The following is a 16,774-nucleotide window of genomic DNA, read 5'->3' as shown; positions in this document are numbered from 1 at the left end:
TTTCATTTCCCTCATTATTTTCTCATCATTCAAACGATTGTATCTTCCATATATGTTTTTCTCATCATTCAAAAGATTGCATCTTACAGATATGTCGATTGATTGAATTGGGATAGGATATTGCAGCAGTACCTTGAACTCGGAGATCGATCGTAGCGCAGACGGAACGATTGAAGGCTTGTGTAGACAGAGATCGTGGCTTCCTGCGCTACAAGGCAAACCCCTGAATGCAGGGTTTTAGCAACGGTCAGGTGATAATGGACCGATCCTGGGCCGGCCCAAATTTGGAACTTATAGACCCCAAATTTTTCTTACCCGTTATCATGTAGGTTTACCCCTCACATGACAGTCACCTTGGCCATGTTCATATTCCATCTTGGCCCAATTTAGACCCATACACTCTAGGCCCAATACAATTTAGTCCGTGTTACTCTTAGCCCATACATTTCCATTTTTATTTTTATTTTTATTCATTTTATTTTATTCTATTTCATCTTGTTTTACTCTTTTTTATTATTTTATATTTTATATTTATCTTTATTTTCACCCTCATTTATTTCATTTTGAATTTTGAATTTGTGTATTGATTGAGTAGGGTTGCAACTCGGTGGGTTGGCCCGGGTCTACTTTACTACATTTGATTAATCACAATTCTGGATAGTCAATTTTGGGTTGAGGGCCAACCGCAGCCCAAGTCATTAAACTCTGGTGAATTTGGGCTATGCTCGAGTTGAATCTTTGATGGGGGTCGATTCGGGTCGGATCTCTACCTTAAATTTGTGCTTGTCGTCCTTCCTTTCCAAATTTCTGCGATCATAACAGTTCCCTGTATAAACCCCAACACCAGCACAAACGTTTCAGCTATCCTGCCTCTTTCGCTTCAGTTATTTTTCAATGGCGTCGATCAAACGCCAGCTTTCAGAACCAGAAGAACCCGAGTCGAAGAAGCCGAAGGCAGTCTTATCGGATTCTCCCGAACACAAGACCAAGCAACGCGTGGTGCTCAATCCCGCAGACTGCGATTTAGGTATTCAGAACCCCTTCTTCCATTCATCATTCTTCTTTACTTTTTGAATTTTTATCAAACCCTAGTTTCAAATTTCGTGTCTTTAGTTCAAATTTCATTTCCACATTTCCGATAATTTCGCGTTTCTTTCCTTGTAATCGCATGAATTCTTGATGTTATATAGTCCGTCACTATCATTTTGGTATTTTCCATGAGATTCTTAATTATTGGCATATTCTGATAATGTGCTGCGCGCCTATCACTGCCTGCTCCTGTTGTGTTGTGAATTTCAAAGGGTTTCATTGAGATTAATAATTCTTGCTCCGTTCAGTTTAACTTGATGGAGCAATATGTAGCTTTTTCCGGGCCTTAGTTTCTCTGTTTGCAAATATATTTCGAAAGTTCAATTCAATCTAAATTAATATTTTGAAGAATAAAATTGAAAGAAAATGCAGAAATGAGAAGAAAAGAGTGTAAAGAAGTGGCTGTTTACGTTGCCTCTTAGGCATAGATTGGAGGAAATCAAATTTTTGCTTTGGTTTTGATTCATTAAAGAAGAGAGAGAGAGAGAGAGACTAGAAAGGAGTGTGTTTTGTAGCGCAAGATTGGAGGAAAGCACTAGGTTTGCTATGGTTTTGATTCATTAAGGGGAGAAGAGAGAGAGAGAGAGAGAGAGAGAGAGAGAGAGAGAGAGAGAGAGAGAGAGAGAGAGAGATTAAGTGGGTTGGGGGGTGTGGGAGAGAGAGAGAGGGATAGGAAAGGAATGTGTTTCCTAACCCAGGCTTTTTCAATTCAATTGGGTGACTCCCCTGTTTCCCGTCCACATAAACTACGGCATCATCAAGGACCATATTAATATTGAAAAGAAGGGAGAGAAGAGAAAGGAACACCCTTCCATTCTTAAAATAGAAACATAAAGGCGTCCCACCCTAGGGCTAAATGGCCGTGGCTTGGGCTCTGTCTTTTGTGTTTGTGCATGTGCACTTGTGTGTCGAGTTAACTTCTAAAATTGTTTTTCATTTTGCAAGTATCATATGTTTGATTGAACTGTTACACTGTCACCAGATTTCAATATTGTTGGTGATGGTCTTCAAGGTTCTGCACTTCATGACCATGGATTTGCTTATTGCTGGTCTGGTGCTCGTGGTAATGTTGGAATAACTGGAGGGAAGTATTGTTTTGGTTGCAAAATTATTTCAACTCAGCCAGTGGATATGGAAGATACCCCTCCTGACCAGCAGCATGTTTGTCGGCTTGGCATTTCAAGAGGAGATGATGCAGTGGGAAACCTTGGGGAAACAGAGCACAGCTTTGGGTTTGGTGGCACAGGAAAATTTTCAGTTGCTGGAAAATTTTCAAATTATGGTGAAAAGTTTGGGGTTGGGGATACAATTGTATGTGCTGTAAATCTTGAAACTAAACCTTTGGCTTCCATCAGTTTCTCCAAAAATGGGAAATGGTTGGGTGTTGCAAAGGAATTTGATGCGGGTGTAAAGGGTCTTGGGGTTGTGGATTCTCCAATGAGGCAGCTGCATTGGGAATCAGCTCTCTTTCCTCATGTTTTGTTGAAAAATGTAATGGTTCAAGTCCAGTTCAGTACTGAAGAGGGACTTGTTCCTGAAGAAGGCTATAAGCCTTGGGCTTCTGCACTTTATGATGGAAATGCAATAATGGGACCTTCTTTTTCTAGCCCAAGAGATTGTGAAGTGATGATGATGGTAGGATTACCTGCTTCTGGAAAGTCCACTTGGGCAGAGAAATGGGTGAAAGAGCATGCTGAGAAGCGATATGTTTTACTTGGAACAAATCTGGCTCTGGATCAAATGAAGGTTTCTGCTTGTCTTTTCTGTTGAGTCTTTAAGAGGGCCAGCTGGACTTCCAAGAGTTGTTTTGACTTTGCTATTCATTATTGTCATTTCTTACTGCTTGACACAAGTTAAGTCTTTCTACAGGTACCAGGGCTACTGCGTAAGCAGAATTATGGTGAACGATTTGAGCGTCTAATGGACCGAGCAACTGGAATATTTAATACGTTACTGTCCAGAGCTTCGAAGACACCTCACAACTACATTATTGATCAAACAAATGTTTACAAGAATGCACGTAAACGTAAACTGAAACCATTTGCAAATTTTCAGAAGGTAGCTACATAATATCATTCTGTATCTCTAAATGAAGGATTAAAATTAGATTATTTGTTTTAAAGTTACTGTGACATTCATGAATAACATGGCTCCAAATCAGATTGCTGTTGTGCTCTTTCCAAAGCCAGAAGAGCTTAAGTTTCGTGCTGAAAAAAGATTTAAAGAAATGGGAAAGGAGGTACCAGCTGATGCAGTAAATGAAATGATTGGTATTCTGCTAATGTTTATGTTAGTTTTTCCTTTGAATAGTTCTTTGGTTGCCTTTTCCAATTTATAAGTTCTCTCTAACAATTCCTGGTTTTACTGTGCTTCTGACAGCCAATTATGTCTTGCCTAGAAGTAAGGACATGCCTGGTTCAGATGAGGATTTTGATCAGGTAAGTGTCATCCAAGATCTGAAAATCCATTTACACATGCCATTGATAATAATAGCAGCTAATGCTGTGATCTCCTGCATAAGGTTCTGTTTCCAGAACTGAACAGAGGAGAAGCACAAAAATGTTTGGAAGAGATGAAGCGTGCCTTAGGAACTGCATCCCATTTGAACTTGAAAAGCAACTTTTCACCTTATTCTCAGGAAAGTTCTCTCCAGTCATATAATAGCTCTTCACTGCAAAATCAAGGGGCTCCATCAGGTTTTTGTTTAGCCTTACTTCATTTCAAAATTGGAAATTAGTCCTATGTATATTTCTGATGATGTTTCCCTTTGGTTCAGTCCCTGATGAACGTAGCCTGAGTTATCATCCTCCTCTCCCTCAGAACTATTATTACCAAAGGCCTGCTCATGTGAGTGAAATTTTCCCATTTCACCCCTGCCTTTCAAATTTGTAATCAGTATCTATCAGCTTTGCTTTTTCACAAAGCTGAAATTTATGTCAACTTTTGTAGTTGTCATTTTGGTTACATATTTAGGCTTCCAATGTATTCACTTGATCATTTTTTTTTATGTTATTTTGGAGGATGTTACTCTTACTGTTTCATAACCTATGCTTAAATGCTGCAGATGAACTCAGGTCATCAGGGGGTTGCACTACATGGAAGAGTGGAACCATTTCCCAGAGCGTACCAAGACAATCAAAATCCGTTTATGCCAAGCGACGCTCCGTATGAAACCTCCTTAGGTTACAGTAGAAATTTTCTTTCTAGAAATGATTCCAATAGCTATGGGACTTATGGGTATGATAACTCCAGAGGTTCCATTCCTGGGGTTGGTATGGCCAGTTACCAGAGCTTTGGGATGGTTGACCCCTACAGAAGAACCAACCTTGAAAGCAGGAATCCTATTCCCATGGGTGCTACAGACCCTTATGTGAGTGGAATGGTTGAATCCCATGATAAATATAATGTTGAAGGAGTGAATCATTATGAAACCCAAGCTGAAAGTATGAGGACGTCTTTATTTTCACACAACACCCTTGGTGGACATGGTAGTGTCCCTGGAGGCTTTGGAGCTAATCAGCTAGTACCAAGAGACCCTAGACATCTGCCTACTCCTTCCCAAATGTCATATGGTAGGTATTTTAACTCTTTATTTGCTGTATGTGATATCTGATTTTAACACTCTGTTTAGTTTGTAGTGGGTTGGTTATGTGTAGTCATGGCAGCCACTCTGGAAATTAGATATCATTTATTGTTAGAAACAATTTTGGTTTTTGGAAGTCATATTCAATTAGGGAATGTTTTAAAGTAGATGGAATTGTTTTAAAATAGTTGAACAACCTGTGGCTTAAAAGATTCATCCATGCTTCTAGGAATAACTTAGAAATAGCACATCTCAACCAATTCAGTTCATGAAAGCCTTAAGTTATATGTGCCTGGTATTCACACTCAAATCCTTTTTCATCATTTGATTTTATTTAGACCTACACCATCATACACTTAAATGCCTTGTCACACTGCAGTCCTCATCCTTTTGGCCTTTCTCTTGTCACTGGTAGAGCCCTTCACATTACTGATGCAGTAAAACTGGCCTGTATTGCACAGGGCCTGTCGTAGAGAACTTTTCCTGAGCTAATCCTGGATCTGTGTTAGTCTCTTCTGATTAATTCATCCATTTCTAATTCTTATTCCTTTTTTATTGTGCCAATGGCAGTAGCCTCAGTTGGCTACACTCACTTTTCAAAGTATTGTTTTTTTATTGCCCTACATTTTTTTACAATTGTAGCTGGAAAAAGCAATAGATTTTGGGTGGAAGAAACTCTTTCATTTATGAAAGAAGCATACACTTTTATACTTGAATTACTTGGCCTTTTGGAAATAATGTGAAACAAATTCAGGCATAAATTTCCAATTTTTCCTTCCTTTTTTTTTTTTTTTGGGTTGTTGTTGTTGTTGTTGTTGCTGCACTGGTGGTTTGGTTCATTAAGCATTATGCTAATCTAGTCCTTTAAGGACGCTTTTTCTTAATAGGTGAAGTATGCATCGTAGAAAAACTTTCAAAGGGAGCAAACCTAGTCTTTTAGGTAGGATTAACCGGTCCTTTTTTACTTTTGCTGTACTGTGTCATTACATGACTTCATGGCTTACAATACTTGTACTAGTACATCAATTGGAAACTTCTTTCGTTGCTTAGGATCCCAGAAATTGAAATTGATCACTTCAAGGTTCCAAATTGTACATGTGATTTAGTTGTTTATAATATTCATTTGTAGGTAAAAATTTTACAAAGAGTAGCTTGATATCTCATGATGTGTATCATGTTTCATTTCGAAAACCGTTGTTATCTAATGTTCCAGTGATGATTGCCTTAATCACTTTGTTTCCTATGTTATTAACTTTTTGTTATTAATCTGTCTTTTGATTGGTTATTTTGTTGCTCCCACACAAGAATTGAGTGATTATTATATATGTTTTCAGGTTCACCTTATGGAGCTCCTCTTGTAAGGCCCTCTTATGGAAATTTCCCCACTGATATGCAGCATCCTGGAGGGTATGCTCCTCCTCGTCCAAGATATTATTGACTGCTGGATAAAGTTCTTGTCCTTCTGAGTTCCAAAACCAGAGTTTACAACTCTGTCCATGATGAAGGGAAAAATCATATAGAAGCCTATAGTTGTTAACATGGGAAATGGAGGGGTCTTAGCCACTGAATTTTGTAATTATCAACTTATGACCTGAAAGAATACGATTGAGAAGCATTGTACATGATGGTGACTGACACAACCCTGTTTTTTTCCCTCCCCTTTTTGTTGATCTATTACTAACCAAAATGAAAAGGGGAATCGTTTCATAATTTTTGGGAGGATTTTGTGACTGGGGCATATAATTTCTTCAATCTGCCTACCTTTTTTTTGTCGTCTGTCATGTTCTTGTTTTGTGCATTTGGATGATTGGAAGAGATATTTCTAAGTTGTTGTGGCCGTGACTCGGGCCATGATGTGATGGAACTATTTAAGATAAAGTAGAAGACATCTTTGGGTGAGTTTACTCTGGGGAAAACAAGTCACTTTACCCTGTAGAGATCCCTCGCTAGGACCTTGAGGTGTGGATGTGGGTGGGGTGGGGTGGGGTGGGGATGGCTGTGTGGGTTGCTTTCTTTGCTTTTTCTGTAGTGGGTGTAGTTTCTTTTCTTTCAGTAGGGTTTGGGAAACATTGATGTTGAAGTTGAAGCTGAAATGTCAGCCAAAGAAGCTCACAAGCTTCCAACCGAAAGGCTGTCAAATGGTGTTAGTTGTTACCCACCTCAAATATTTTGGAATTTCCTTCCTTTTTTCTTCTCATTTTTCAGTACTGTTATAGTCCCGTCATTCCAATTAAGGAGAGAAAAATAGAAGAATAATTATTTTTCTTGTAGGAGTGAATAGTTTTTCACTTGGTTTTATTAAAAGGTTTTAAACTTTTCGGAAATCAATTCACAATCTTGTTTGTCCAAGTAAAAAACTCTCATAACAGTCATTTGATTGGTTAGATTAGTGTGTGACAAAAGTTTCTTTTCCCTTTTTTTTTTCCTTAAGGTCTCAGCGTCGACGAAAGCCAGAGTTGAAAAGGCTGCATACCTTTTTATTTGTCCTCTTTTCTCTTTCTTTTGACGTTAAATTTGCCCGACTTTTTGACAAATCAATCTAAGATTCCTATCTAATCTATAGGGGTCGGTATGCTTTCTTTCTTTTATTTTATTAGATAAAATAAAATAAAATAGAGTTCTTTTGTAGATGCCGGGGCTCCACAGCACCCTAATATGACTTCTTTTTTTTTTTTTTTTCAGAAATGATATGAATCAACTCAGTCGCCCATGTCATGAATATGAATTTAAAATAATGTGCCATAAAAGGCATACAATAAAAGCTAAGAGAAGAGACTATGATTGACATTCATTCTTAGTACACATTCATCTTCATTGTTCTCCCTCTTTTACGACTATGAGAGCAATATACCTTCATACCTTGAAGTTAGGAAAAACTCAATATATACTATGACATCTCACATCGAATAGGAGTCATGACACTATATAAGTATGGACTTCTTGTAACCATATAGACACATTTTAAAGTCGTGAAGACTCATTTGGATTAAAAACGAATAATATCTACACAGTTAAAAGTGGATCATTATAAATGGTATCAGATCCAATCCCCGACCTCGATATGGGGGTTTATTTGATCCCATAGGGGTATTTGTCTGTTTGATCCTACAATTCTGTGGAACACAACGAGGACATTGTGTCTGCATGAGAGTGTTTATGACATCCCACATCGGATAGAGAGAAAAGTTCATAGCGAAGTATAAAATCCTCATAACCTTGTAGACGTATTTTAAAGCCGTGAGAAGCTCTTTGGGCTCAAAGCGAACAATATTTATATGGTTGGGTGCGAGTCGTTACATATACATATTTATCTTATAACATTGATAATGGCTTGGTCTTTCATATAGATATTGTCTGTTCCAAACTCAATAAACTTTCATAACTTTAATAAAGCATCTTTGACCCATTATAACTCATTTATGACAAGATACAAATGTTTATCCATAATAATAACAATAAAAACATGAAAATGTTAAGATCAAATAATAATTTAACCACTTAATTAAAAAGTTTATAAGACTATATTTTATGATTCTAATACAATTCTATAACTTCTCTCACATAAATTCCTATATATTACTTTCTAACTATTCTAGCACTTATCATGTTAAATCGTCTACATAGTTAAAAGAAATTCATAACATATATTATGTTCCTATCTAATATAGGATAACACAATCATCTTTCCAATAATTTTGAGACACTTATTCCATTATACCCATTAGGCTTCAAGATTTTTAAATATGTCTATATAATTAAGAATATATTGTGTTTTTATCGAATGTAATATATCATAACAATTCTTTAACCGGAAGTCAAAACATTTAAAATTACCTACCTATTCCATTGTAGATGTAATGAACTTCTATGATTTTAAAATATATTTATATAATTAAGAGGAGTCTAATATATTTATTAGGAAAATTTTCCCTTCCATAGGGGGTTATTTTGAAAGTGAAGCTAAGATCAAAACTAAAAACAAAATAGCATTATATTATTGGAGAGAGATAAAGAGTGAAAGAGCAGCTAGTCTTTTATTCTAGACCCGGAAGAAGTTGGAGAATTGGAAGATGGAACTTGTGGCATTTGTGTTGGCTCCTCTCCTTTTTCAATTAGCTTTTCATGGACATGCTTTTTCTTGGGACACCATTCGTTTATGAGGAGCACATCACATGCTTCGGTGACCAAATGTAGGGAATGCTCCTCTCTATCTCAATTCCATGGGACCCTCCCTCTTGTTGAATTCATGTTTCCACATGAGATTTTTAAGAATAAATAAGACACCCAAATGGAGTTACGCCATATGACTTAATTAATCACACCTTTGTAAAATTTTAAATTTAACTTGCATATTTTTTATAAACAAATAAATAAATCTATAGATTAAAAGCAGTATTTATCAAAAAATAGATGTGAGTATGTTGTACAATTTTTTATATTAAATTACGATATCTCATATCGAATATAGAAGATCATCTTAAGCATATAGATGTCTTTTAAAGTCATAAGAGTTTTTTAGATACAAAATAGATAATATTTATAAGATTGAGAGCGAATTATTATAAATACTATCAATCTCATACTCCTAATAACATTCTCGTTATATTTTATTGTATTTTATTGTATTTACACGAGGTTTAAAGGAGACGACATTTATATAAATAATGTTATAAGATTCCTACTTTATTAGATATTTTCTTTATTTTTTCCCTCCCTTCTTAAAATCTAAACTATTATTTATAATTTATAATTATAAAAAAATTTACGGTGGGAATATGCCACAAAGGGGGCTGCGGAGAACCGTCTCCACAGTGGCACAGTGGTGAGTGGGTTGGAAGGGGCTAAATGTTCCCTGAGTTATATGAGCAAGGTGACAGAAACACACTGGGTACCGTTAGGTCTGCCAACCAAGTCACGCCTAACTATTGATTGGATTTCTATTCCAAGTCTATTGGGTCAAACCGTTATCTCTCATGTGCTCGGCAGCTCAGCCCACTTATAGCCCTACTCCATCTTCATGCAATGTTCTGACTAGTGATGGCCTAACCACCCTCTACTTCATTACTCGATATGCTTGACTTTGTCAATTTATTTCTTAGGATGAAATATTATAATATTTTACGGAGATAAATATCGTATTTACATAGGAAAATAATAAATATAATAAAAGTGTATTTGCTAGTAATTTTTAAAAAAATTATACTTAAAATATATTTTAAATATAAAAAAAATAAAAATATTTTTTAAAATCATTGTCAACTGTACTATAAATTCGTGTGACACTTGAAATTGATGAATGGATGTACAATGTATTAAAGATTTCAAATTTTTTAAAAACCCAAAATGTCAATTTAAAAGAGGTGACTACCAAAAGAGACAATGACTAATAAAACAAATTAATGTCTAATAAAAATGTAGTTGAAGCAATAATTTTTCAATAATACTTTTCCTCTTGCATGTTCAATACATAACTATATCATGAAATGCAATAATTTTGCCCATAATTGAACTTTACAGCTCTTGAAAATAAGAAAAAAAAAATGTCAAATGGTGTTTCAATCAATCTTTCCCAAACAATCAAGTTATTATTTAAATTGTATATAAAAAAGGGGAATAATACCAAGAATATTCTTAATAATAGATTTCTGTTGCATTAACTTCAAACTAACTACCCATATATAATCACAAATTATTTAGTGGGTCATTGACATCTGGGTTAATCTTTTTTGAGGTGATTCAAACTAACTACTTATGTGTAAACATATATAGTTAAATGGATCATTGATATGTGGGTTTGCGTTTTATTTTTTTAGGTATAAGTCTTTAACAGCCTCATATGAGAAACGAAGTGACAATTCCACACACTTTTTATGAATAAATAAAGCATTGATGAAATGTTTATTCATTCTATTTTTGAATAGACAAGAGATAAAAATCTAAGACATATATGTATTTCGAAGGGAGGTGAGAGAAAGGTATCAATTACTTTGTAGGATAGACAAGGGATGAAAATCAAGATGTTTATAAAGGAGAAAAAATACGTAGGAGATGAGATTTGATTTCTTGACCTAAGATTTTAAACAAAAATAAATTATTATAATTAAGTCGTACAGATATTTGAATATCATGTCTCCCTCAATTTCTGTTTTTGCTCTATCTATGATTCCATATATTCTAAATTAGGGTTAGAGAAAATAACAATGATTTTGTCTTAATCATCGAGAAGAAAGGGCATCAAGCGGGTCAATCCATTTGTTGGCATATGAGAAATTCATCATACTTATTGTACCCGAACCATTAGAGTCGGGTCATGGTTCCTTCAAATATTAATACATATCATCACATCAATTCCCATTTCAACCATAATTTTAATATAAAATGAATTTTCTAAAATTTTTAAATTCTTGACTTACATTACTAAAAAAAACCATAATTGAAGTTTAAATTTCAATTAATTTATTAAAAATACCAACAAAATTCAGAGAGGGTATAGAAAAAGTAGGTATTCAACAAGTTCCCCACCTTAGAAGACAAGTTCCATATCACAGAAAAAGGACGATTGAAACTTATAAGGCAATGAAAAGAAAGGGGGATGGGCAATAAAGGAGAGTGGCAAAAGTGAACCATGAAAAAAGGAAAGAAATAATTCAAAGGGTGATGAAACTGTCCTAGAAAATTTATGAACCAGAGCCTCCCAACCCAATTCAGATCTAAATTTGCCTTCCATTTCCCTCTTTTTTACTTCACTGCCACTGAAACTGCAGGACCGGATTCCTTTTTTCTCAATTGTTTTTCATCAATTTATTTTCATTTTTTTTTTTTGCGAAATTAATATTTTCATGCTATAAGTTAAATAAAAGAAATTACATTATTTAAAGATAGCAGTATTAAATGATGGGTGTCTGACACAAAAGCAAAACTTTATTCTTCCCAACAGAAAAACCAAAGTATTTATTTGACATGACTTTGTTTTTGTTTTATAATGGCCCTAAATTCCAATGGATTGTTGTGGCAATACATTCCATGAAATACAAAAATGAAATCATTCCATTTTTCATGAAACATACAAGCCCTTGTAATAGAAAAAGAATTCATATTCTGAATTCAAAGCTATTTATTAATCACCAATGGAATTCATTTGGGTAACATTGAAGATATGAGTTTGAACATTGGGAGTAAAAGTTTTGAACAAGAGCTGAGGATGTTGTTCCACAGTCAATTCTGAAAATTAATTCATTGATAATTGAGTGCACACCAACTCTACAAAGTCTTGCACTGCTTTTTCTTCAAATTTTGTTAGTCAATTTCTTCCTTCAAACAAATTTGACCAATTCATGTGGCTGTGAGTAAGATCTTGATTCTTCCCCCTCAAGATTCATGCAAAAAATAAAATAAAATAAAATAAAATGAAATGAAATGGTGCCCCAATCTGTATTGTGAGATGACATTGAGGCTAAGATGCGTAGAAAGGGGGGTGAAGAGTGGTTATCAAAGTAATTGCACTCATATCCCCATCACTCTTAGATATTCCATGCCTTGCTCTTGCGCACTCCCAAAAGGTTCTCTCTCCCTCAAGGCCTAAACCCCACAAGCCAACCTTGTAAAACCCCCCACCCCATCCCTCTTTTCCTCCTGCTTTTAAATTCTCCATTCCATTTCTCATCCTCTTCCTCCCTCCTCTGGTCTTTACTCCAATGGGTTTCAGTTTTTTTCTCTTGGGTTGTCCTTGAAAGTTGCACTCCGGCATTGGCTTTCAAGGAAAGTTGTATTCTTCATGGAGGAGGGTCCATGGGAATTGGATTCCATTTCCACTCTGGGTCTAATTGAAGCGATGAACTTCTTCGCAAAAGCGTTTTCTTGCCTATCGTCTCTTTCGTCTGACCCATTGTTTTCATGTATTGTTACGCTGTATATTCTGATTCTCCTCTATTTCCCCAGGATTTTCCTGGGGATCGTTTTCTCACCCGTACTGATCTCCACCGGGGTTCTGTTGTTGACTCTTCTACGGTTAGGAGTGAACCAACAGGTTGAAGGGGAACCCAGTTCTAACGAACCGGAACAACCCGATATGAGAGGACGAGAACTCAAATGCGTCCATCCACAACCTGAAAAATGGCCCGAAATTCACTCCGATTTTGACACGAAACCCTTTTTCTGTGATTCGTTCGTCGGGTGGAACGTGAGAGCGCCATTGGAGGTGATATACGAAGAGTTCGAGGGCGAAGAAGACGAAGATCTGAATGTAACAGAAGAGACCCGCTTCCTGGGACTCGAGAGATACCCATCCCTGTCGCTTTGCTACCCGGAATCTGACTCCGATACCTCGTCGGACGGTGAATTCCCGGCAAGCAACGGCTGGAACTCACCGGAGAATATGAGCTTCAGGTGGGACCAAGACGACCGTGAAGGGTTGATTGAGATAGCATTGGACGGCAAGCTTGATGCAATGTTCCACGTTGAAGAAGACAACTTGATAGAGATTGATATATCTCCGGCGAGAAATCATCAGTTTTCCGGCGATAAAAGGTGAATTTTCCGGCAAGGGGTTAGATTCAGTTAACCTTGATTAATTAAAGAAAATAGAGGGGAAATTATCCCATTGGAGAGAGTGATAAAAATCTGAGTAATGGGTTTGTCTGTAATGTATGATACCAATGTTCATGTACATTTCCTAATTTTAATCAACAAATCCAAACATTTAACAAAAGGTTTGAGGTAACCGGTAACGTGACTAGTTGAGTGGTTTGCCCACCAGCTTTTTCTGAAGCACTAAATTAAATTTTTCCCAAAATGTCAAATGCCCACGTGTCCGTCACGTGACTGTGATAGCCAGATTGCCATAGGGTACACGGTGGGCGTGATGAAAACATATCATCATCTCCTGGTACGAGTTCATGAACATTCTCAGCGGAAGGGATTTCTCACAATCTAAATGGAAAATTGGTCCATAGTCCTGCTATATTCCTGGCAGACGCTTCGCAATTTTGAATTTTTGAAACTTATTTTTAATGATTTTAGTACATGAAGATTAGACTACATATGCTTTACTTTTGTTAATTCAAACTGACATTAAAATTATTTAATGTGGGATTTTTTTTTTCTTTGGACCATAAGGTTATATTTGGTTGCCTAAAAATATAAAAAATAAAAAATAAACATAATTAAAATTTGAACATTTTAAATTTATTTATGATCAACGTAATTTACTCGAGGGCTCTCAACGAGCTGGGATGAGAATGGATAAGGGATAACTTGAGTTCAAATACTTGATGATTCATGAGATTCTATAATTAACACAAAATTATCGTATTTTGCTATGTTCTTCATAGATGTGATAGCTTATATATTCGTTATCAATAATCGTTTGTGTGGGTGAAACGATGACGTTTGACCAGTGTACTCGATGGGATTGGGGTGGGATAAAAAGGCAAATATCACAAATAGAGAGAAATCAAGCTAATTTACAAAAACAAAATTAAAATAGAAACAAAGCCTTAGAAAAAATTTAAAAAATATTAATGATTAGAGCTATTTTGAACACAATAAACAAATATTTTTAGTATCGTAATCAATGATGATATACGCTATTGTGATGATTGGAGTTAGGCAGGAATGATGTATGAACAATTGTAGAGGGGGTACAAATCACGCAAGAAAGAATGGCTATAGCAAATTCCATTTCGGATGAAAACAAACATGCCGCTAGTTAAGATGTGATAGAAACTTGAACTTGAGAATGAAGGTTGTCTGGGAGGAACATGTATGTATATCTATATATTTGTAATTTCATAAGATGACAACCTTGAACAGCATTTCTAAAAGCCAACATTAAAACAATTTTAACACGCAATGCCCTCATCCTAAAAATGATAAATGGGACCTGTCTAGAGGATCACCGATCGTCCAGTACTTCCAAGAAAGTCACTTTCTCACACCCCAATCATAAATTGGGAATTTTAATTTTCAACGACATAACTTATGATGTCTCTAATTGTTTTAATCATAAAATTTATAAAATAAAATGTGGAAAGTACCAAAAAAAAATGAATAATTCCTTTTTTTTTTATTGAATCTCACGGAGGGACATGAGAATGATAAATAGAGCACAAGACTAGTTCCGGACCAATCACTCCATCTTAAACCCACCTCATTTATTTATATTTATAGAGTTAAATTGGGGTGATGGGAGTGTGGAAAACTTTCATTGTTCTATCATGTTTAACCTTTCTATTTTATTTTTTTCAAACTTTTTTTTATTTACAAAATGTATTAAAAATAAATAAAATTATAAATTAATAAATATTATAAATATTTATAATTTATTTTTAAGAAAAAGTAATATTTTATATATATTTAAAAAAGTTGAAAAATGAAGCAAATATTTAATTAAAATATTTTTATTTAATATTATATATGATAGTGGTTGAATGGGATAATGTCATATTCAATCCCTCTAACCTACCTTGGATTTTAAAATACTTTTCAAATTTGTCTCCAACCCATTTATATTTAAGACAAACCGTTCTATTAGGAGTAAGATGAGAAATGCTACATAAAAAAACACTATCTCCATTGTTATCCTTAATGATATATTGTAATGCTAGCCTTTAAACATGTTAGAATTGTCGGTCCAACAATAAATAACAACAAATAAATGAAATATAAATCCTCATCCAAGAATCATATCCTACTAATTATAAACGAGGTAATAGCACTAAAGTTGGATTTTCCTACATATGATGAAAATAAAATTAATTATAAAAATTAAGGTATTACAAAATATTTGCTATATGAAATTTAGAAACTTTTAACTTTAATTTTTAAGGATATAAAATTGTTGTGCCAATGAAAACTTTAATACAAACAAAGTTCAATCATAAACATAAAGATGAAATAATAATACAACATTCGAGGTTTTAATGTGATTCAATCAACCCAAAAAATATTTTATATAATATTCTTAAAAATAAAAAAGAAATTTGGGACTTTTATTAATCTATATTTTTTTTTCATGAGAGTTTTTATCTTTTAAAAAAATAAATAAGAAATATATTCATACAAATTTTAATTTTTACATATTTATTAAATTTATTTTTAAATACCTATTAACTTCATGCCCTTTTAAGTAAAATCTAAACTAATGATAAGATTAACTTACATGTTTCAATAATATTAGGAGCAAAGCCAACTTTTCTCAGTGGTTTTTTTATATTAATATTAATAAAAATTAAAATATCTTCTTTCATAAAATAAAAATTGTAATTTATATGTAAGATTTTGCAATCAAAACAAATATATTATAATATAAAATATTCCTTGAACTAATTCCCAACAAAAATTTTTTAATTGATAATTATGAATTTGGTCTAAAACTGCCCTTATAATGCTAAATTCTTAAATTTGCATGGGATATTTATCATATTTTTACTAAAAAAGACTTATAATTTGAAAGTACAACGGGAGGATTCGGAATGGACAACCCACTTTTTAAGTGCTTCATTAATGATCGGCGCCTTTCATGCAAATCTTAAAGCAACGGTTGAATAAATTAAAGTAATCAACAACTTTTATATGTTTTCTCACATAGCCGTTTGAGTAGTTGGCAAAATCACAAGGGTGCCCCATGTGGAACAATGCAACTCCTTTTCAAACCAAACCCTTATGCATGCTGTTTCTTCTAATGTCAATTAAATAACATTAATCACAGTCATCCTTCTAGAACAAGCTCTTCAGCTGGAGGCGATTTAGTCAATTCACTTTTCGTTAATACGCCACCCTCCAATATTATGGCAGCCTTCCTGGAATGCTTAGGTCAAAAGCATGTGTTTTCGCATTTTCCTTCTTCTCCACTTGTTTCTTTATTTGGTTTTAATTAAGAATATAAGAACATTGTATAAATCAAAATAATTACAACCAACATTCTGGAAGAGGATAAAGCTTGAAAAAATTTTAAATTTTTATTTTTATTTTTTAGAATATATTTTAATTGTTTTAAATTGTTTTTATTTGGAAAAAGTAATTATATAGATATAAAATTATTTTTATGAGATTTTTGCAAACATTTAAAAAAATTAAAATATTTTAAAATTTAAAATTTTATTT

The 16,774-nt window shown here is 34.3% G+C and overlaps 2 protein-coding genes across 4 annotated transcripts; both read left to right on the top strand.

Annotated features, from left to right (window-relative positions):
* The first annotated feature begins 654 nt into the window (after window positions 1-654).
* Window positions 655-6,382, top strand: LOC100854624 (uncharacterized). Of its 3 annotated transcripts, XM_019218031.2 has the most exons (10): window positions 655-1,027; window positions 2,072-2,835; window positions 2,959-3,147; window positions 3,251-3,359; window positions 3,469-3,527; window positions 3,611-3,785; window positions 3,866-3,936; window positions 4,154-4,661; window positions 5,560-5,612; window positions 6,007-6,068. In XM_019218031.2, the coding sequence occupies exons 1-9, from the start codon at window positions 895-897 to the stop codon at window positions 5,610-5,612; spliced, it is 2,061 nt and encodes a 686-aa protein (XP_019073576.2). In that variant the 5' UTR covers window positions 655-894; the 3' UTR covers window positions 6,007-6,068. The 3 variants fall into 3 exon arrangements, with proteins under 3 accessions (XP_019073576.2, XP_010646145.2, XP_003635003.3); XM_010647843.3 differs by lacking the exon at window positions 5,560-5,612 and having other exon boundaries at window positions 656-1,027; window positions 3,728-3,785; window positions 6,007-6,382; XM_003634955.4 differs by lacking the exon at window positions 5,560-5,612 and having other exon boundaries at window positions 659-1,027; window positions 6,007-6,382.
* Window positions 6,383-12,188: 5,806 nt separating this feature from the next.
* LOC100241473 (uncharacterized) lies at window positions 12,189-13,379 on the top strand. The gene has a single exon (XM_002271340.5). It carries the CDS (start codon window positions 12,447-12,449, stop codon window positions 13,200-13,202), a length of 756 nt encoding a protein of 251 aa, XP_002271376.2. The 5' UTR covers window positions 12,189-12,446; the 3' UTR covers window positions 13,203-13,379.
* The last annotated feature ends 3,395 nt before the right edge of the window (window positions 13,380-16,774 follow it).

Source organism: Vitis vinifera, chromosome 10 (assembly GCF_030704535.1).
Source record: "Vitis vinifera cultivar Pinot Noir 40024 chromosome 10, ASM3070453v1".
Lineage (NCBI taxonomy): Eukaryota > Viridiplantae > Streptophyta > Magnoliopsida > Vitales > Vitaceae > Vitis > Vitis vinifera.
Note: the sequence above shows the minus strand (reverse complement) of the source record. Positions and strands in the feature narration are given on the sequence as shown.